The following is a 22,928-nucleotide window of genomic DNA, read 5'->3' as shown; positions in this document are numbered from 1 at the left end:
TTGGGTTAGAGTTTTTATACTTCCACAAAGTTATATAGTTCCTGGCAAAACAACAAATGATCTAATCAAAAATTCATAATTTATAATCTTAGATCATGAAACGAACCCAAAAAATATACATGTATCACTGATCATAAATCACTTAACCCAAACAAAGAAAAATGTTCCAAGATGAATAACACTTTTATAAATATCTCAATACAGCTAAAATCTCTATAGTTAAGCGCCTATGCTTAGAGCAAAAGTTACCAGCAAATCCCTTTTGAGTTTTCGAAACAGCTTATAATAGAAGACATATTCTCTTACATAATCTAATATTTATAAAGTGAGCTAACTCTAGCTGCAACAATATAGATGACTTTATGAATAGTAAAAGAAAAATCCAAATCAACATTCTTCCTCAGCATCAAAAACCAAACAAGAAGAGAAATTAACGTAATAGAAATTAACTAAACTTGTTAATAATACTTCTTCTCTTGGTCCACCAGGAACCAGGACTAAGCTTGGAAAATAGGTACAATGCAAAGGCCAAGGATCAACCACAGAATTTAGTTGAACTTTTCTGATCAACTTGTTTGCTTTCAAAACATAGATCCAAGGATTGCCAGCTTTATCGCAAGAACACAAAACGAGCTTTTTATCGTCGATGAAGTAACTTGGCTGAGAGTAGGAATATTCACTCGGGATTAAACCTGGAAAGTCAGGTATAGAAAAAGTCATGAAGTTCATCCAAACCGCATCATTACCATCCTCAAGATCAATCTTGTTCTTAGTCACCCAAATCTCAATCTTTTTATCACGTGACATTGTCTCAACAACGAAAATCCATCTCCCTTGAAAACACTAAGGACAAGAGCATCAAGAGGATGGTTCCTCCCACATGGTAGATAACAAAATACGTCACAGAATTGTTTTTTCAAAAAATCGAAGTTAAGTAGATGGTACAAGGGATCATCAGTGTTGTCATTAAAACCAACCCAATACAAATTTCCATTTAAAGATACACCACTTCTCGTGAGTAAAGTAACTTGTTTATCTTCTTGGCTAGGTTCAAACTCGTGGTCATTCCACGTATCAGAGACAAACTCATGGATCTCCCACCATGAGTCCTCGTACGGGTCCGTCCCATAAGATCCAATGGTCTTGTAACGTCTTTCCTCAGCTACATGTTGTCAATATATATTATTATTATTAATATCATAACCTATGCCATCGACTTGGGGATTAGCGGCTAGCATCGGCTTTGATCCATCTACTTTTTTTAAAACACGGGTTCCAAACTGCGGCTCCTTTATCCATGCCACATAGCAAGAACTCATTGCAAGCAACCAAATGTTTAATATGAGATTCTATACCGGGAACTTCCAACGTTAACTCACGCACCAATATCTTAGGGGCAATGCTTACCGAGTAAATCTTGGATTTGGTTGTTAAGATGAATCGAAACGTAAACTTGTGGTTGTTTAGGAACATCGTTAAGGAGAGCGTTCCATAATTTTGCAAACGGTTCTGAAGCTATCAATTATATTAGAGAACCCGGTTTAGACCGATTCGATACATTATTTATGCTAGATTGTATTTTAGTTTACTCTGATTCAAGGGGTATATATATCATGTAATGTACACTTGATTGAGAGAGGAATCAGAAACAGTTTGACGATATCTTTTGGATTCTGTTTTGCTAATATGGTATCAGAGCAATGCTTCCAGCTCTCTCTGTGATTCCTCTTCTTTCTTCGATCGATTCTTCGTTTTTTCTTCAAATTCTAGCCTCGATCATCTTCATCGTCATCTCCCTGAGCTTTGTTCATCATTAGACGAGCTCGATCTGAGAAAATATGGGGAAACGAGCTGGAAAAGCGAGAACTCGAAGCTCGACACCTGAAGAAAATCAATCCGCTGCTCGTTCGCGTTCCGTGACACCAATTCTTGAAGAACCTGCGATCGCGATACCTAATCACCAATCGAATCGAAGATCTAATTCTCGCGAAGACTTTGGATCTAATCCGATGCAAGCTGAACCGTTCGACAGTACTCATAGTCCGTTCTTCATGCACTCTGCGGATCATCCAGGTCTTTCTATCGTTGCTCATACTCTCGATGGAACAAATTATAATAGCTGGTCGATCGCTATGCGAATTAGTTTGGATGCGAAGAATAAGCTTGGATTTGTTGATGGATCGCTCGTTAGGCCTGCTAGTGATGATCAGATTTACAAGATTTGGAGTAGATGCAATAGCATGGTTAAATCTTGGTTGTTGAATGTGGTTAACAAGGAGATATATGATAGCATTCTGTATTACGAAGATGCTGCTGAGATGTGGGAAGACTTGTTTAGGAGATTCAAGGTTAATAATCTTCCACGGAGATATCAGCTTGAGCAAGCTGTGATGAGTCTTAAGCAGGGAAACTTGGATTTGTCAACATACTTTACAAAGAAGAAGACGTTATGGGAACAGTTGGCAAACACCAAGTCTACTCTGGTTAAGAAATGTGATTGCGAGCAAGTCAAGGAACTGCTAGAAGAAGCTGAGACAAGTCGCATCATTCAATTTCTCATGGGGCTAAATGAGAATTTCAACAACATCCATGGTCAGATATTGAACATGAAGCCTCGACCCGAGTTGAATGAGATCTACAACATATTGGATCAGGATGAAAGCCAGAGAGTGATTGGTATTGACACCAAACAGATTGCTCCTCCAACGGCCTTTCAGGTTCAGAACGCAACTCCAAATAACACCAACATTATGATGGCTCAAGGGTCTTATCAGAAGCCGAAATGCTCACATTGCAACCGTCTGGGTCACACTGTTGACAAGTATTATCGAGTTCATGGCTTTCCTCCTGGACATCCCCAACATTCCAAGAACAATAAGACGATTGGTTCTACGAATGTTGCAGCTTCTTCGTCTCCTGTTCCTAATGACCCAATCAATAATGCAGAAGAGCATATGTGTCTAAGGACCAGATTCAACACATGATTTCTTACCTGAGTTCAAAACTGCAAAACTCCACTTCTCAGTCTGATACGATTTGTGCCAATGTTCAAGCTCCTAGTCTGGTGTCTGAAAGGAACTTTGCTTCAACTTCGAATTTTGTACCACATATCTCTCAAATCACTGGTACTTTTCTCACTTTCAAAACTTCTCATAACAACATGTTGACTTCTTCTATACCTCAGGAAACGGGAATGTCTCATAGGGCTTGGGTCATAGATTCAGGGGCTAGTCATCATGTTACTCATGATAGATCTTTGTTCTTAGAATACAAACCCTTAGATCATACCTATGTGACTTTGCCTAATCTTACGGTTCAAATAGAAGGAATTGGTTTTATACAATTAACTGGTGCTCTCTCTCTGCATAATGCATTATTCATTCCTGCATTTAAGTTCAATCTATTGAGTGTCAGTGTTCTCACTAAAACTCTCAATGCTGAAGTTAGATTTAATGCTTCTACTTGTCTGATTCAGGATCTTACTCGGGAGTTGATGATTGGTCACGGTAATGAAGTCACAAACTTATATGTTCTGGATCTGTCTAGCTCGCATTATAATATGTCTTTCACAGGTATGTCTACTGTGTGTGCTAGTTTTATTGCTGATTCGGATACTTGGCATAGACGTTTAGGTCATCCTTCAATGTCAAAGATTGAATTGTTGTCTAAAGTCTTACCTATTAATAAAACAACTTCTAAAGAACGAAATGATCATTGTCATGTTTGCCATTTATCAAAGCAGAAACGGTTATCTTTCAAAAATCGCAACAACATTTGTGAAAAAAGCATTTGAATTAGTGCATATAGATACATGGGGTCCCTTCTCTGTTCCCACAGTAGATAGATTCAAATATTTTCTCACAATTGTTGATGATTTTAGTAGAGCTACTTGGATATACTTGATGAAACAAAAATCTGATGTGTTAACTATTTTTCCTGGCTTTGTTCAAATGGTTGAAACGCAATTTAACACTAAAGTTTGCTCTATTAGATCTGATAATGCTCATGAATTGAAATTTACTGATCTGTGTTTACATAAAGGCATTAAGACATTTCATTCTTGTCCGGAAACACCTGAACAGAATTCTGTAGTGGAGAGAAAGCATCAGCACCTTCTTAATGTAGCTAGAGACTTAATGTTTCAGTCGGGTATGCCTTTAGATTACTGGGGTGATTGTGTTTTAACTGCTACATTCTTGATAAATAGAGTCCCTTCTTCTGTTTTAGGAAATCGCACACCTTATGAAAAGCTTACTTCTAAAGAACCTGATTATGATGCTTTGAAAACCTTTGGCTGTCTCTGTTATGTGTCAACTTCACCTAAGAGTAGAAAACCTAAGTTTGACCCTAGAGCAAAAGCATGTGTTTTCTTAAGATACCCCGTAGGTTATAAAGGATACAAGCTACTAGACATTGAGACAAATACTGTTTCCATTTCTCGACATGTTGTTTTCCACAAGGATATTTTCCCTTTTCTATCTTCAACCATTCCTGAAGATATGAAAAATTTCTGTCCTCGTCCTCTTTCCCCTTCTCTTTTCGATGACAAGTTGCCTTTTGTGCAGTCATCATCTGATGCTCATCACCCTACTGGTGACTCATCTTCTGAGAACTTAACTTTCAATGAGTCTAAGTCTCATCGAGAAAGAAAACCACCTAACCACCTAAAAGACTTTCATTGCTATAATAGTAATACTAATCATACGCCTCCTTACCCTCTTACCAAATATATTTCTTATTCCGAATTATCTGAACCTTTTCAAGCTTTCATCAATACCATTTCCAAAATTCCCATACCAACTTATGCTGAAGCAAAGAAAGACAAAGTATGGTGTGATTCCATGGGCTTGAAGATTGATGCATTTCAAAGGACTGAGACTTGGAGTATAACATAATTACCTCCTGGTAAGAAGGTTGTGGGTTGCAAATGCTTACATTCTATTAAGTATAACGCAGATGGCACTATTGAGAGACATAAATCTCGGCTTGTAGCGAAGGGTTACACCCAGCAGGAAGGGATTGACTTTATGGATACCTTTTCTCCAGTTGCTAAGATGGCGACAGTGAAGATTATCTTAGCTTTGGCTCCTAAACTGAAGTGGTCTTTACATCAACTGGATGTATCCAATGCATTCCTCAATGGCGACCTTGATGAAGAGATTTATATGAAGTTGCCGCCTGGGTATGCTGATATTAAGGGTTGCAAAATAATTTATTTTTAGAGTTTTACTCGATTTTGTTAAAAATAATTTATGGTGGACAAAAAAAATGTCAGAAATAGGTAAACCAAAAAATACACCACTGACAAATCTTGTATGAGTTAGAACCCGTCGACGTTTCATTAATAATCCAAAATAGAAATAAAATCTCCGAATAGAGAAAACATGCAAGAGAAAAAATATCCAAAGTTTATGATGGAAAACAAAGATAATAGCAGTTTTTAAAAATGCATAGAAAAGACGTTGACGGGCTGATAGGAATATAATAGATATTTCCAATCACTCACGGCAGCGCTTGCGGTTGTTCTGAGCGTCTGAAATCTCTGGAGGATCTGCTGCAACACATTCCTCATCGACCTTGTCTCCCAATACAGACGGGCCCGATGATGCTGCCAATCCTACGTCACCTTCACTGCTTGGAAGAATATTCTCACTGTGCTCCTGAAATACATGAACGTGATGACAACTAAAATTAGAAAACCTTGCCATGGTTCTCTATGATGGTATCTTCAGTGATGGTGGAGATAGTGAAGGTACAGTGATTGCTATTAATGGCTTCCATCAATTTGAGAGCTCTCCATGTTTTGGGCTGGATCTTGGCAAGTAGCTATGAATACATCAAACACTATGTTGCAGGCATGAGATTTGAATCGACCTAGAGAGTCTGCAACAACATAGACGGTGAGGTTCTTGAGTATATTGAGCTCCACCAAGCCAGACACACTCGTTTTCAACACCTTGTTCTCTATCTCTCTTCTAATTACTGCAATGTCCCTCGATGCAGTTCACCGCAGCAGGTTTGTTAATGTCGGAGAAGAAGTTATCTGACCAATAAATTTCAAGTTTTTAAGTCTCAAGATGACACTAAGCTAAAAGACATTGTTTTAAAATCAAACCAATAACATACAAAAGGAACTCATCAGAGATTCCGATCACATCCATGTTAGGGGAATCATCCCTGAGGCACTCAATAACATTATGCACACCTTTGGTTACCATGTCCATCCCCATTGCACCACACCGGTGTTACAACTGAATCATACATAGCCATTTTTTTCCTGTCAATGTACAGTGAACAGTTTGTAGCCTCGTAAATCTAATTGACATGCATCCACAAAATCATTATTTCATCAGCAAAAGTTTCAATCTTGAGTCGAACCACACCACAAACATAAAAAAATTTACATCTTGGTGGTACCTGTTGAAAATGACAGCCGACGTTTCGAAGTGATCTGGATTCTCCTAGGAAGGCTTAAGTTCAATAGCACGTTGGCGCGACAAAAACCGGACAATAGGCGCTCTAGTTGTACCGTCCTTCAGCTCCGCCTGAGACGTACCCAGCCTTGCAGCCTCTGTTAGTCCTAGCAACCAAATAACTTTCCGTTATAGCCCATCAGAACATAGTTTACATCATATTAGTTAATCGGACAACTTCAAAGCGATCAATCAACTTTCACGATCGACCCCCTATCGTAGCGATGGATGGTAGTGATTCACACGAACTGGGATAGAACCGTGGATCTTGGAATTCTGCCCAGAGAACCATACACTTAAAGTATTAAAACTGATAGCTTGGATATTGATTAAACAAATATGGTATATAGTATTCCATAGAAAGTCAAATTGTCAATACCTTTTCCTGGGTACTATGTTCTAAGCGGAGAAAGGTGGCGGGGACAACGACCGATTAAGCAACAACAACAATGGAGGCTGACATCTTCGAAGGTTGGCTAAAAGCTGCGACAGTTCAATTTAGGAGTAATTTAATAAGAGATATGGTTCTCAAGGTTTGTTTGAGGAATTATATATACTGAGATGGATCGTTTCAGAGGTGAAACGGTACCATAACTGATCGTTGGAGATATAGAAAGGTGAAGATGAAAAGTTTCAGAATTTTTTTTGATAAGCTAAAAGGGTAACGCTTCGGTTTATCGGTGGAGACAGAGTACTATAAAAATCCTAGATACATACAAAAGAGATTTAGCCCACTTATAAGTTTTGTTGGGCCAGAATGCGGATTTTACTAAATAGGTTTCGATGATCAAAGTTACACGTGAGTATTGAAACATTACAATTATGTATGGGATCCACTATAAGAAATCCTTCATAAATATATATTAGTTTCGGTAATCAATGTACAAATTATCCTTTAGTTTAGTGGTATAAATGTTGGTGTTTATATCACAGTAATCCGGGTTCGAGCCACAGATTTGACATTTTTTCACATTTTTAAAAAGTGGGGCTCACTTACCTGTTGACGTGTCGCATCAGGAGTGATGAAACTGGCTCATTATAATGTAGATTTTGATATATCTACTCTATCTACTCTATTAAAATAGAATCCTATTTAAATTTACTGTGACATATTTTAAAATAGACCTATTAAATATGTTGTGACTAAATATTGACACTTTCTATTATACCATATTTAATAACTTTTGTATTTATCTTTATCTACATTTACATTACATTAGATTAACTATATTAAATTAAAACAAGTATCTTCGACATAAATAAAAAATTGCTGATTAGAATTGGTTGAATGATTGATTATACCTAGGTGTAGTTTCGTATTTTCTGGGTTTTTGATTATTAAAATCTGTCTTTCTATTTGATTCAGAAAAAAAAAATATTTTTGATTCCTGGCGTTTGATTATTAGTTGTTGATATTCAAATGTATGATCAGTGTTCATAGATTCATTGGTAATTAAATCTGCGAAACAGAAGTTGCTGATTTGGTTTAAGATTCCAAGAACAGATCGTCTGACATCTTAGTCATCTCCATGTTTGTCTTCACTTTCCTTCAGAAACTCACTTAGGTCGGACTTTGTAAATTGCAATCATGTGACCGCTTTGCCTTCTAGAGTTTCCAGTAGTTTCGATAGTTTCATTTCAGCGTCATGATTCAAATCTCCACTGAGGTTTGATCTTATTGGCTTATTTAAGTGATTTCTTAATAATCCACATGACCAATAAGCTTCATGCATGATCATCTCACGTCGACTCTGCTTTTTTTTCCTGATTGGTGATCCTTGATTCTGGCTTTCTTAATAAGATCATTTTTCCGATAATTCCTTTTTCCGTCACAAAAGAAATGGGAACACATTGATAATATAATCTCCACGCGTGTTCTTTCTTATATAATTGGTGTGATGTAATATTTTAACAAGCTTCAGTCTTGATTAATTTGTGTTTTTGGTTTTTCACAAGGAAGGTATGGTGATGGAGAATGAGTAATACGACACCTTAACCGTCAAAACTGATACTTCTGAAACTAACATTAAAAAGACAACTTAACAGTTTTTTTTTGTATCATCAATTCCTTGTGGGAATATGAGTAAAAAAGTTTTAAACTTTTTCCTAGTTTGATTTTTTCTCAGCCAAGGAAAGTTCATCGGAGATTCTCAAGCTACTAAAAACTTTCAGGTGATGATTTTGTTCACATTGCAACTGTTTCTTTGGTTTGGTTTGTTGTTTACTAGAACCTTGATGATGTAAAAGTTCTGTTTTTTGGTTCAAGGTGATAGGATCAGTCCTTGCGATTAAAAATATTACTCACATTTTTCCTGAGATTAACGTAGCAATCAATTACGGTGCGTACTAACCCGAGGTGATACCAAAATTTTCATAATGCTGTTCTCAGTGGGACTAGCAAGAAAGATCCCAAGAAGTTTATCCATGAAGACCTGGATTAGTAGTACTGCTAAGTTAACTCTCCATGTTCTTGGAGCTGATCTTACCGCCTACCGGTAGATGCAGCGGTATGAACCTATACACACAAAATGGAGTTTTTGTAATTGATTTTCAAACAAAAGTTGATGTTTGTCTTTATCTCTTCGTTTTATTGAGTGTTTGCTTGGAATGATACCTTTGCAGGTTATCAGATGGGCTTATGCACCCGGTGAACTATAACAAAATACATTTTCTTTTTCAGAAAAAAGATTCTCTGAAGCTCTTTTTTTCTGAAAAAAAATCTCAACACGAAGAGAATTGTACAACAACATGTTCTGTTAAGAAGTCATGACAGACATGAAAGCTAGATCATTGTTTTTAGGTTTGTCTTTGATGTGTTGGTCTTTAAGGATACCACTATCATGAGTCCGGTTATTTATGAAATAATTTGAGAAATTGTAAAATGTTCTTTTCACTTTATCATTAGTCTTAAGTGGTTTTGTATCCAAGCGACATTTCATTAAACTTATATTCTTATCGTCTATAAGTTAGTTTAACACAATAGATCTCAAATATATCCAATACGAAAACTATTAAATATAATTTTATTTTTCAAAAACACTAACAAATTTTTAAAAATTATTAGATAAAATTTAGATCGAAATATTTTGATCTACGTTATATGAATTATATTACTGCCAAAAAAAATAACTTGAAGGTAACTGTAATGTAAAATAAAAATTTAAATTGAATGGCCACCAAAACAAATCAACAATACTATTATTTACACAATATAACAAACATAATTTACCTTTTCATAAGAAAACAAATCTATAATTATAAATGAAATATCCGCGTGGGCTACCCTAAATTTTCTTTCGATTATACCTTGCATATATTCAAAAATATGTATCTTACACGATTTTATTAATTTTACATCATGATTTGTATCAAATGATTATGAGACATAGGAATGGGCGTTCGGATATCCGTTCGGGTTCGGGTCGGATATTTCGGATTTTCGGGTATTTCGGTAAAGGGATATAATATCCGTTCGGGTATTTTTAGATTTCGGGTCGGGTTCGGGTATTTATAGATCGGGTTCGGATATTTTCGGGTATACCCGATATCCGGTTTGTATTACAAAAAAAAAATTATCTTTTTTAGTTGGTACCTAACAAACATACTCTTGAACTTTCCTGATAATACAATTGTCGATAAAATCAAAAGTGAACTGTAGAAAACAGAAACAAACAACCATATAGCTACAACCTGCAAAACAATTAAAAAAAATGTCTGAGAATCCAATGATCATTTATTTTTTACTAAGAAACATTACCTGTCACTTGTGAAACCCATATGTCTGTGGTCAGTGATACTCTTTGCTTGTTAGATTGAAACCATTTTTTAAGAGCTTACTTTCTCTTAGTATACATCTCCACAATTTTCCTTGACACTGTCTTTCTTGATTGGGGGTCATACAAATTCACCTAAATACAAACCATAAACATAACATTTATTATTACTAGTACATTTAATCCGCAAACACATACCCTAAAAAAAGTTGCTTGTCACTTACCTTATCACAAAAGTGTTTCCATCCTACACTCTCTGTAAAAGAGAGTGGCAACTCTGAAATTACAATCATTTCGTTTGTTGCTTCCCTAAAAACAGTCTCTGGAACTTTGAAACTCTTCAGACCACCTTCTTTATTTAATCCATGCTGGCTTTTACCATGATCTTGACCATCTTGCCATGCCTTGTACTGCTTACAGCTCTGGAGATGATTGCGCAAGTTTGTTGTTCCAGACTTTGTTGGACATGTGAAATGTTTCAGACAATAGATGCACATGCATTTGTCTCTGTTGTCTTCTAGCCTTTTGAAATGACTCCAGACATCAGACCTTGTGGGGAGTACACGTTTCCCTCTATTTGATTCATTGTAGTCTTCAGCTGAACCACTCTGTTTCCTTTTGCCTCTTTGATCACTATCAGGAGTCATGAACTCATCTTCATCTTCATATGACCCTCGGTTAACATTTTTTTAAATGGGAGGTGATGATGAACCCATCTGCTCATCAGAAACCAAAAAAGTGATTACAAAAACAAACTTGTGATGATGAACCAAAGCAAGGAAAAAAAGTATCATATTAACTTCTCTGCTCATCAATATCACAAGTAAATCAATATGATGATTATCAAAACATGATGATTATCAAAACATGAAACTCAATCTTCCACGCTTTAACTTGTTTAACATCGAAACTGAATCTCTCTAACACTAACTTTAACTTCTTTACCATCGAATCTCACTTAATTTAACTTCTAATCATCATACAAACATAATATAACTTAAGAAATCAAACAAATTCAATCAAACAAACTTTATCAAACAGAAATTTTTTTTTGGAAATTACCTGTGATTGTCTTCTCGACGTCGCAGAGTGAGATGTCGAAGAGGACAGAGTATATTAGATTTCCAGTTTTGATGATTAGTCCCTTAAACATATTAAAATATAAATAATTAGTTTCAACAACCACCAATATATAGTAATTTATTTACCAAAAATATAGCTACTTAATCCTTATTTAGACTAAAAATATTTGATGTTTCAAAATGATATGGGTTTATTTTGATCACAACCATAGAATATACATATTACCTTTAAAAGATAGAGGTACAAAATTAATATATATATATATATATTCTGACTTGGTATATAATCTTGAAGTATACCGATTTTCTAAACATATTTAAAATATAAAAATATTCAATAAAACAAAATAAAATAAAAACAAAAGATGTAACTGAAATATAGCTATCTAAATCATAATCGAATCCAAAATTACATATCCTTATTCAGAGACGCTCAAACTGAACTTTAAATTTTATCATGTTCTTAACACTGTTATTTGAACCAAACCAAAAACTAAAACAACTAACCCAAACCAAAGCCAAATTCATAAATAACATAACAGTTCGTATATTTTTTAAACTGAAATCCAAACAAAGTTTATAAAATATCATTAAATCATAAAATTGTAATCTAAAAACACAAATTATAAATAATCCAGCGCAACCGCGCGGATCAGAATCTAGCATAATAATTATTTTTCCTGATAAAAACTACAATACAAAGACATATTAAATACGTAGAGCAAAATCCTTAGCAGTCAGAGTCGTTAATTATATGAACGAAACACAGAAAAGTGCGGAATGGTGCAAAAAGTTACAAGCAACACCTTTGTATTTATATGGTTGGTCAACACTACAAGTAATGAGTAGGAGCAAAATCCATTTAACAAGCTTTTATTTACGGCTTACCCAGAGGGTGATGGGTGTCTTTAACGTCGATAAGTAAACCGCAACATAACTTTTATTAAGGCTTTATGCAAAATCCAGAGATAGACATGAACAAAAACAACTAGGTGTGCTTTTTTCTACCATACACCACACAAAAGGTTAAGGAAAGAAACTGAAACCACAGCTAAGTTCAAATTAGAAAAGGAACGAGCAAGTGTGTTCCGGCTATTTTGAGAAACAGAGGGCCTCCTCCAACAATTTGTTCTTAAACTTTTCAACCCAAGGGCACACCAAGGTTCCTGCTCAAAAACCACATCAACATCAGCAACCTATAAAGAGGGTCTACAGCAAATGGAATAAGAAAGCAAAAGCAGATAGATTAGTACCTTTTCAACTCACACTTAAGGATGTTCTTGTAGGAAGTGAAAACCCAAGTATAATTTTCATTATTGTCAATACTGCATTTGCTGAGGGGAATAATAACTAAACAGCTTCTTGAACAGAGGAACAAGTGCGACCATAGCAAGTTGGAGCTGCTCAGAGCTGTTTACGCGGACGCTTACTTGCCCTGTCCCTCTGTTGTTCAGATTAGCACGCGCAATTAGATTAGATGAACGTCCTATGGGCACTTGGGACTGTATATTCCCTCCGATAGCAAGATCCCCATGCCAATCCATCAGAGAAAGTCCTAGAGTAGATAAAAACCTACCCAGCGGATAATCTTTATCTCTCAACTGAGCTTCTAAACTACCCCCATAAGCAACATCTCCTCGACTAGTCATTGCCCCTCCACACATAACCATTCTGAACCTTTTATTAGCAATCAACTTATCCTCAACTTTCAGACCCGCAGACACCGAATCACCCAAGAGCGTTACAGAGAGACCAGCTGCAGCTTTGTGTTTCCTAAAATTGTTAAATCTGGTATCACTTCTTACAGTGTAAGCCAATTCCTTCCCAGCATTTTGCATCTCGAAACCTAGGGAGGTTGATCTGCCCTCTCCATGTTTAACCGAGCTGGCCATTTCCAGCTGCACATTTGCATCTTTCTTGTCCTTTGTAACTTGCCCCGAGAAAGATATCGGTATCTTTTCTTTAACAACAAAAAGTCGTTCTGCATTGACACCCTCATAGCCAACATCATGATCCCACCCCTGAGTTTCCAGGACTGGCCTAACAAGCCACTGATTGGAGGAATCAAGGGACCGGTACCTGTGAGTAGGATTGTCAGAGTCGAACGATGCAGGTAGAGACAAATCTGGCATGGGAACTGGAACAGAAGCAGGTTCACTTCTCTCCTCTTCCACATTTTCACTATGCCCGTTGGCAAATTCTTTAATCTCGGCAGCAAATTTCTTCAACATCTTACGTCTCTTTCTTTCCTCTTTCATCTGCCTCTTCATAAATAGTTTCTCCCGGTACTCCATCTCATCAAGATATTGCTTCTTCTGAGATTTACTAAGCCTAGCCATCTCAGATTTAGTCAATCGCTTGAAAGGAGGAAGCTGATCGTACTCTGATTCTTCGTCAGAACCTGATGACTCGTCCAAATCATCTTCATCTTCTTCATCACCATACTGCTCTTCAGGAAGTTTAGCTTGCGGTCTTGATTGCAGAAACGATGAGAGGAGAAGTGGCAGTGGTGGAGCCTTGGATCGAGCTACAAATGGTCTCCCTGGAGTATTATTATCTTGTAATTTCAGAAGAGCATTTGCTTCTGCTAGAATCTTGGACGCAAATGAGAGTAACAGCAAATGAGGCTTCCACACTTGGCCATTCGGTAAGACTCTCTGACCAGCCCGATTTGTCCTGCAAGCAGAGTGGTTCTCAACTAAAGACACAGGGTTCATGAGCCTCATATCTCCAGCTGCTTGGCGAATGGCCTGCTGAATGACATGGGAACGTTGTGTAACAAACATGTCATAGCTAGAAGCAGTGCCATTTGGGCCATCTGGTGGAGCAGAAGCGGCATGAGTCAAACCCACAATGGCATTAAACCATATTGATGGTCCAAAAACATCAGTGATGGTGCGCAAGAGAGGCGTGTCACCAGAATCTCTGCTTTGCATATCCAGCCTATCAAGATATAATACGATATCCGGTGGATTTTTCTTGATGAAAGCCTTAACAGACTTCAACATTTTCTCATTCTTGTGTTGATCAGACCATGATGGTAAGAGACCTGGAGTGTCAATCACCCGAACCTTAATTCCCTGAACAAAACCCTCAACCTCCTGAACCCTCTTTGTCCCCATCTGGAATGCATCCGTACAGATCTTCACTTCATCAAAAATAGAATTAATCGTAGCACTCTTACCAACACCACTTTTACCGAGCACCATAACTGTACAAGAAAAATCAAGTGGATCCTGTCCAGCTACCTCAAGTTGTTCTGCCATGGAACTGGCTCGATCAAAACTAAAGGCACCAACACGGCTTCCGTTTCTCCCCCTCAACTGCTCAGCCAATCCAAGCCTATACAAAACTTGAGCAACAACAACATTATGTGGAGTTTGCCCTAATCTATGTGAAAGCCTCAAAAACTTGACCCTGATCAACTGGAGCTTCTCACGGGTCTCATCATGCTCATCGGTCTCTGCAGTGGTAGGGTCCTCCGCTTGCTGAGACTGATTCTGAGACTCATTGCCATTGGCACGAGGCTGATGAGGAACACGTGGAGTGGGTTCCAAAAGTGGAGCATCTCGCCCAAGGCCTGCTGGGCGAGCAGGAGGTGACGCTGCAGTATTACATGTAGACTCTGTTGGTGAAACAGAACTTGCTACCTCAAATTTTCTTTCCTTAACCTCTGGACTTATATTCACACTGCTGCCTTGCTGCTTCTCAAAATCCTTATTAGGTTGAGAAGTATGTTCAACACCAAGTCCTCCATTTTGAACAGTGTCATGTTCTCTACTGATGCGACCTTCAGTCTCTCCATTTTCCTCAGAACTAGATTTCTCCGATGGAGATGGGGTCCCAGCAGAAGCTACTTGAATACTATCACTGAAAGATCTCTCACCTGAAGCACGTTCACCATTTCTTTGTGCCCCAGATACATCAACAGTTTCCTCCTTGTTTTCCTCTTCAATACCATCATTTGTTGTTTCCTCGATCACTTCAGCCACCACCTGTTTCTTCTCAGGAAAAACAGTTCCATTTTCAGAAAAAGAAAGTGTGGATGTCTCGTTGACATTTTCTGCACCTGCTTCCCCTTCATCACCATTCATTTGGGAAGTCACAAAACCTGTTGCAGCCTCTCCCGTAGTCGAATGTTGCAGGTTTGCCTCACCATGGCTCTCTCCATTAACCTTTGAATCTTTCACTTCCTCTGAAGGTAAATCATCGGGTTGGAGAGATTCACGCTTTGAACTGTCAATAGCTTCCTCAAAGACCTCATCTTCGCTATGACTCGAATCAACATCAGAAACCACCAATTCAATTTTCTCTACTTGGTCATCGATGACTCTATCGGCTGCAAGCTTCTGCTCTTCCATATCTGACAACCATAAACAAAACGAAATCACGAATCAATCAGACTAAAAAGAAACTCTGGAATACTCGTCTCTATCATTGAAAATGAAACCCTAAAAGCTTATACAAAAAAAGAGAGGAGAACAGCAATGGCGGAAAGCTATCAAAAAAAGAGCTTTCCACGGACGGTGAAGGTGGAGGAGGAGATAAGAGCTTTCCACGGACGGTGGATATCCGTTTTGGGTTTAAGCATCGTACGGTGGAAACATGAAGTGGGCCTAGGCCTTTTAGGTGGGCTGCTAAATCTTCTTGGCCTTTTTGCCATCACTACACGAGACGAGACAGATACTTGTTTTGTTCTTTCTTGGAGTTACTCACCTGTCTTTCTATTATTGTCAGTCGCAAATCAAACAATAATAAAAGGGATTGAGCGAGAGTTTTTAGAGAGTCCACGTAGGACAGAATAATTAGCCAATCAGAGACTCTTTTTTTGACACGTCATTATGACTGCTTTCGTATGGGCTTAATTGTTCAGATTTCGTATGGGCTCTATTGTTTTGTATGGGCTTCATTGTTCAGATTATCATGCAGCCCATCTTATAATGCCCATAAATCTGATCTCTCTTCCAACGTTGAGAGCTTTCTTCCGACTCTTCCACCTCCGACTTTTCCACTTCATCTTCTCCAACGCCTGCCTTTTTTCCCACTACGTTCTCAATCAATTACACTGTTAAAGATGATCTTCAATGTTGTGATTCATCTTCCCTTTACTTCTCTTATATATAGTTCTATCCCTAAACCTAATTGTACCCTAAATAAAAAAACCTACTCTGCAAAAAAAAAATCTACGGCAATGAAATCCGCCGTAAAGTCTCAGCTTACCACCGGAAAAGCTCCCCTCGCCATGTATTTCAATGACATCTCTCGAGGACTATCAGAGTCACAGCTCCGATTTCGAGTAATCCACTTTTGGGAGGCAAAAAATATAGCGAATAGGACCCTCATTGGGATAGAGCTCCTGCTCATCGACGAACAGGTATAGGTTCTAATCTTCAACTTTCATTCCATTCATAAACCACCATCCTTAACTTGAATTATTTCAACTCCTGCAGGGGACTGTGATGCAAGGATTTATTTCCTCTTCTCGTGCTCCAACGTACCTGCCTCATCTGAAAGCAGGAGCAACTTACACCCTTCAGAATTTTTTGGCTGCCACAAGCAAGGAGATTTACCGCGTCGCTGATCAGAATTTAACAATTTCATTCTCGAACGGCTCTGTTCTTGCTCCTCTCGACGACATCCCCGTCTCCGTCTCTTTTCCAACCGACAGGTTCAGGTTCCACACACATGAGGATTTCCAAGCTCACCGTGGTCTCAGGGGCGATCTCTACGGTAAAACATGCTCTCATTTAGTTTTCAAACTGCGTATTGATTCTTATTGGGGCTTCTCTGCTAATTTTCATATAAAAATGTTTTAGATGTCGTTGGCCACTTGAGGCTGGTGAATGGTCAGTCTCTCATTGACCGCCCCGTCCTTGACGAAGCCGAAGTAATCAGCACGCGTCGTATTTTGGTTCATTTGCAATCAAAAGAGTATGTGTTTCATTCGTTATAATTTTGGCTCGCTGTCATCTCCAAAAAAATTAGCTCGCTGTGATCTCCAAATACATGTTTAGTATTGTTTCATGTTTTATTTTATATGAGATTAGTAATATGATCGCTTTTTGTTATTGAATTCAATATATCTGATAAATCATACGTTATGTTTTACAAAATAAATCAGCTAAGTTGTGTTAGTTTGGTGATAAAATAAAGGTTATATATTGGGCTGACGCTCTAATGCACTGCAAAACTTACTCCGTATGACAGCTTATTAAATATTTCTCTGTTTTATACATTTTACAGTGAACCTGTTATGAAGCTCTACCTTTGGGACCAGGCTGCAAAGGACTTTTACAAGAAATTCACATCCAGTGAGGACACTCCCACCGTTCTTTTGGTCACGACCGTTAACCCAAAAGTTATAGCAGGTAATCAGTTACTCCCTTTTCATCACCGAACAAAACAAACAATTAATCCCTATCATCACCGAACCACTAATAATACAAACATTAATGTTTTGCCATGCTGTTTGTCTTCTGTCTCTACTGTTTACTTATCAAGTTATCAAACACGTTTGTGATCCAATATAATTAAAATAACCTGGGTCAATTTTCTCAGGTTTATGATCCATCCTTTATCAATTACAATTTCATTACAATGTGAATGCTTGATTGTTTCAGAAAGCATTAGGTTGCGTTTGTTTGCTGTTGTGTTACTTTCCGAACTTTCAGACATTCATGATAGTGTCACTAACGTGTGTTTTAATGTGTTAACCACAAGAACAGGTAATTTAGCTCTCAGTTCGATGGCCTCCTCCCGTGTCTTTATAGACAAAGATATTCAGCCCACGATTGATTACTTCAGCTGGTTAGTCACTGTAGAGACAACAGTATTGTGTTTGTCAACTCCAATTAGTGTTCTGTTCAGACTCAATTGAGTGAGCCTTCAATCTCATGTTTTGTAAATTGTCTCAGGTTGGGTTCTAACCCAGAGATTGCAAAGCGGGTAAATGCAGATGAGGTTACTAGGTCTGAGACAATGACAATTGGGCAGATCTATGCTTACATCAAGCAGGAAAATGCCAAGGTAAAATACAAGCTCAAGATAACTCTGTGAAAAAAATATTCATGTGATTCACTTGCCTTTAACCTATTGCAGGAAGCTTCTTTCGACTGCATAGCCACAATTGATGATGTTAAGCGTGACAGTGCATGGTACTATATTGGCTGCAGCGGTTGTCAAACAAAGGCCACCAGAGGTCCTTCTTCGTTAATGTGCGCCAAGTGCGGCAAAACTAATGTGTCTGGTGTAGCAAAGTGTGCATTCTAACCTCCCAACTTCATGTTTCATCTTTCCTTTTTTCACGATCATGTTTCATTTTCTACAATTTGATTTCTATTTCCTTTTATTTCAGGTATCTCGCAAAGATCTCTGTCTATGACAAAAATGACCAGGCTGTTTTTGTCCTTCTTGGTGATGCAGGAAGTGAGTTGACAGGAAAGAATGCGGCAGAATTGGTTAACAACTACTTTGAGGTACCTAGCCATCAACTCAAACCTCTCCCAGTTCATCTAAAATTAACTTTATTCTTCTTCGAATGTTTTAGGCTAATCAAGACCTTGGTGCTGGCCATCAGATGCCTGTCCCCCAAGCATTACTCGACACCATTGGCCAAACACATAAGTTCAGGGTCAAGGTGTCTAAGCTCAACTTGACAGGCAAGATTCAGGCCATAACCGTTACGAAGATTGTCTCATCAGAGGTTCTGCCACCTGTGCCAACTCCAACTGAAATCCCACATGATGTGGAAGATGAAGTTGCCTTGCCTTCTGCAATTGTCATTGATGGCTCTGGATTCAAAGCTGATGATGCGGACGGAAGTACCAGCAGCATGGATGAATCACGCAAGGCTAAGCGTCCCAAACATGGCAAATAGAAATTATGCCACTCATTTTATACATGCTAAGTGGTCGCCTTTTTTATTTCAGTTTGAGTTAAGACTATGCTTTTTTTTGGTTATTTTAGACTTTGCGTCTACAGAACAACTTCGTTTTTTTTTTGGTAATGCCTACTGTCCTTCAGATGAGTCTATACAATTGAGGCAACACTCCTTCTCTGATAAATTAGATACATAACACGGACATATATTGCCTTAGTAATGTCAACACTAACGCAATCAAAGTTTTAAAATACAATTCAAGTTTGAATAAACTAAGCGATATAACATTAAAGCAATGTTAAAAATATATCACCGACCAAAAAACATTAAAGCAATGTTACAAATATATATCGCCTACCAAAAAACAATTTACGCTCACCTCCAAATAAAAAAATAGAAACATAATATTTTACAAATCGTAATGTACCATAAATATTCCACCATTAGACGAACGTGATTGACAGCATAAATTTTGCACCCAAACATTAAGTCAAACCCAATTGTTTTGATAAAATCTTCTTCCGAAAAAACATAAAAAATTAATCATACTATGTGTTTTGCCCATACTTGCGGGCTTAGTAATTTTACAAAAACTTATAAATAGATTGTATATTATCAATTCAAAAGCCATTAGAATAAATTATTTTATTTTTATTATGTAAAATAAACTTGAAAAAATTTATATACACATAAAAAGTATATAAGGATTTGTATGGATTTTTAGAATATTGTTATGTGAAATATTTTGGGATGGCATAATCTATAATCTTTTTAGATAATGATAGTTATCAAATTAATGAAAATCGTTTTTATTTATAGGTAATTATTTATTAACAAATATAATCTAATTATTTATTAAGAGATAATTACTTTAAACGTTCTAATTTTTAACGTGAGTGCGAAAAAATCATTTCCAAAATAATAGTATAAATATTTTAGAATTATTCGCCATTTTATTTTCAAAAATTATCACAATAAATAATTTTGATAGTCCTAAGAAATTTATCATAAATGATTGATGATTTAATATATGTATATATATATATATATTAAAATAGAACCAGTTTAATATTACTAAACCAAATATAATATAAATATATATAATATATATAATATTTATATTACTAATTTAAATATAATATAAATTCAAATATCGTATTATTGTTAATTATTTTTAATTATTCTAAACAAAAATACTGTCTCAAAATAAAAATACGCAAGTTTAATTCAATTTAATAATATTATAGGAAAAATCCGGGCGTAGCCCGGAAAACCCTCTAGTATTTTATAATAGCTATTACAAATGTGATTGTTTTGTATAAATATATATATATATGTATGGCTTACTAAATTGGTTAAATTTTACCTCAAGCAGGGCCGGCTTGCCCACAAGCGGTCCCCGGGCCCAGGTCTATTTCTTTCCGTATAATAATAATTAAAAAGGCCATTTTTTATAAATTTACTTTTTTATATATATAAAATATTATAAATATAATAAATAAAACTGAAAATGACCCAAAATTATTTGATATGTATATAGTTTTATTTTCATTACAAAATATAAAAAATATTACTGATTAAATTTTAAAAATATTTTAAACATTATCTGCATATAAATTTTAGAGAATAAAATTTTTTTTTTTTTTCATAGGGCCTCTAACATTATTGAGCCGGCCTTGCTCAAGCAATGCATCAATGTTTCACTAAGTGAATTTAGTGAAGGGTCGGTTTCATATTGTCTTCAAACAGTTTCACTTGTGTTCCGCCTAAATGTGTAAAGGTAGGGATGTCTGATGACCTAACGTCTCTCTTAGACAAGTTTTGTGCCTTGGCTGGCTTTCTTCCCGCAACCCTATCCCACGAGGTGGTGACACTTTCTCTTCACGGTCTGAAGTTAAGAGAAGCTGAGAATTAGTTTTAAGAGAGGCTATAGTTTCTACAGAACATACCAATCAACATAACTATGAATGATCTATGTCTAGTTGTCCTTCCAAACGTTCCTCAGAGAAAAGCTCTGAGTTATCCGTTGCATGAAGATCCCATCAAACAAGCTTCAAAATCATCTCTGAACTCGGGTGAAAAAAAACCCTTCCGACTCTCCGTTGAGATTCAGATTTCGCATTAGTCTGAGCTCCGTAACCCTAGCAGATACAGCAAAAACAACAAAAAGCAGCCAGCCAATAAAGTTTATATAGCTAAGAAAATTACCAATTGAAAGAGATAAATTACTAACATGCCCTGAAACAAACACTACAAGAAAACGTGTCCATAACAACGAAGATTTACGACGAAAATATTTCGTCGTAAATTTACATGGTGTTTACAACGCAGTTACGAGGAATCCAACTTTCGTCGTAAACGCCATGTAAATTTACGACGAATAGTGTTCGTCGTAAAATCCATGCAAGTTTACGACGAATGTACGTGGAATGAGAAATACGTCGTAATCATTACATCGACATTACAACGAAACATGTTACCGTTATATTTAGGTGAAAACGTGTATTCAATGTGCTTTAACTTACCTAATTTCGTCGTAAAGTCGTTGTAAATATTATGTTAAAACCATGTAAAATCCATGTAAAATATTCCTTGTAAAATCGTTGTTATATTTCAACTACCCAACTCGAAAATTTCTCTATATATATGTCATTTCCCACAACTCTCTTCCTCACAACACACAAACGGAAAAAAAAATCCGAAAAAATCAGAAAAAAAAAAGATTTCAAAAAAAAATCTAAGAAAAAAATGGCCGGTGGCGGTAGTATTTACGAGTTACGGAGTTGGATGTATTTGCACAAAGATTCCGACGGGAGGGTGACGAACGCATTTCTGAGCGGGCTAGAGACATTCATGCACCAGGCGGGCTGTACACCGATCACACAGGAAAGCGGTAAGATGTTCTGCCCCTGTCGGAAATGCAAGAATTCAAAATTTGCACGTAGTGAAACTGTATGGAAGCATTTAGTAAACAGAGGATTTACACCACAGTACTACATTTGGTATCAACATGGAGAGGGTTATGGGGGAAATGAAGCTAGTAGTAGTAATAATAATTTTGAGGATGATCATCATAGTGAAGAACCGAATCATTTGCATAATGAATATAATTATCATCAAGATCATGAGCAGATGGTAGATCATGATAGGGTTCAAGATATGATTAGTGATGCATTTTTAGAAACAACTACAACAATAGCTGATGGAACTGGAAATGTAGAAGAACCTAATTTGGATGCAAAAAGGTTTTATGAAATGCTAGATGCTGCAAATCAACCAATCTACACTGGTTGTAGAGAAGGTCTCTCTAAATTGTCTCTAGCAGCTAGGATGATGAATATTAAAACGGATCATAATTTACCTGAGAATTGCATGGATGCATGGGCGGAGTTGTTTAAAGAGTATTTGCCAGAAGACAACGTGTCTGCTGAATCTTATTATGAGATTCAGAAATTGGTTTATAGTCTTGGGTTGCCTTCGGAGATGATTGATGTTTGCATCGACAACTGCATGATCTACTGGAAAGAAGATGACAAGTTAGAAGAGTGTCGATTCTGCAAAAAACCACGATTCAAACCGCAAGGCCGTGGGAGGAATAGGGTACCGTACCAAAGGATGTGGTACCTACCAATTACAGACAGATTGAAAAGATTATATCAATCTGAGAGGACTGCTGCGTCGATGAGGTGGCATGCGGAACATGTCCAGAGAGATGGTGAGG

The 22,928-nt window shown here is 37.0% G+C and overlaps 3 protein-coding genes and 1 pseudogene across 3 annotated transcripts; 1 reads left to right on the top strand and 3 right to left on the bottom strand.

The window, feature by feature from the left end:
- Positions 1-387: 387 nt before the first annotated feature.
- Positions 388-1,811, bottom strand: LOC125587317 (annotated as a pseudogene).
- An 8,437-nt stretch (positions 1,812-10,248) lies between these two features.
- LOC125574883 lies at positions 10,249-12,068 on the bottom strand. Its single transcript, XM_048758806.1, has 2 exons — positions 10,471-12,068; positions 10,249-10,381 (listed from the first exon to the last, which is right to left on the bottom strand). The coding sequence occupies exons 1-2, from the start codon at positions 10,891-10,893 to the stop codon at positions 10,307-10,309; spliced, it is 498 nt and encodes a 165-aa protein (XP_048614763.1). The 5' UTR covers positions 10,894-12,068; the 3' UTR covers positions 10,249-10,306.
- A 182-nt stretch (positions 12,069-12,250) lies between these two features.
- Positions 12,251-15,728, bottom strand: LOC106454004 (translocase of chloroplast 120, chloroplastic-like). The gene is made up of 2 exons (XM_048758801.1): positions 12,582-15,728; positions 12,251-12,494 (listed from the first exon to the last, which is right to left on the bottom strand). The coding sequence occupies exon 1, from the start codon at positions 15,687-15,689 to the stop codon at positions 12,648-12,650; it is 3,042 nt and encodes a 1,013-aa protein (XP_048614758.1). The 5' UTR covers positions 15,690-15,728; the 3' UTR covers positions 12,251-12,494; positions 12,582-12,647.
- Positions 15,729-16,081: 353 nt separating this feature from the next.
- On the top strand, positions 16,082-20,396 carry LOC106428706. Its single transcript, XM_048758805.1, has 8 exons — positions 16,082-17,058; positions 17,145-17,259; positions 17,572-17,696; positions 18,054-18,135; positions 18,243-18,354; positions 18,427-18,584; positions 18,683-18,803; positions 18,875-20,396. The coding sequence occupies exons 1-8, from the start codon at positions 16,788-16,790 to the stop codon at positions 19,202-19,204; spliced, it is 1,314 nt and encodes a 437-aa protein (XP_048614762.1). The 5' UTR covers positions 16,082-16,787; the 3' UTR covers positions 19,205-20,396.
- Positions 20,397-22,928: the final 2,532 nt, after the last annotated feature.

Source organism: Brassica napus, chromosome C5 (assembly GCF_020379485.1).
Source record: "Brassica napus cultivar Da-Ae chromosome C5, Da-Ae, whole genome shotgun sequence".
In the NCBI taxonomy this organism is placed as follows: Eukaryota; Viridiplantae; Streptophyta; class Magnoliopsida; order Brassicales; family Brassicaceae; genus Brassica; species Brassica napus.
Note: the sequence above shows the minus strand (reverse complement) of the source record. Positions and strands in the feature narration are given on the sequence as shown.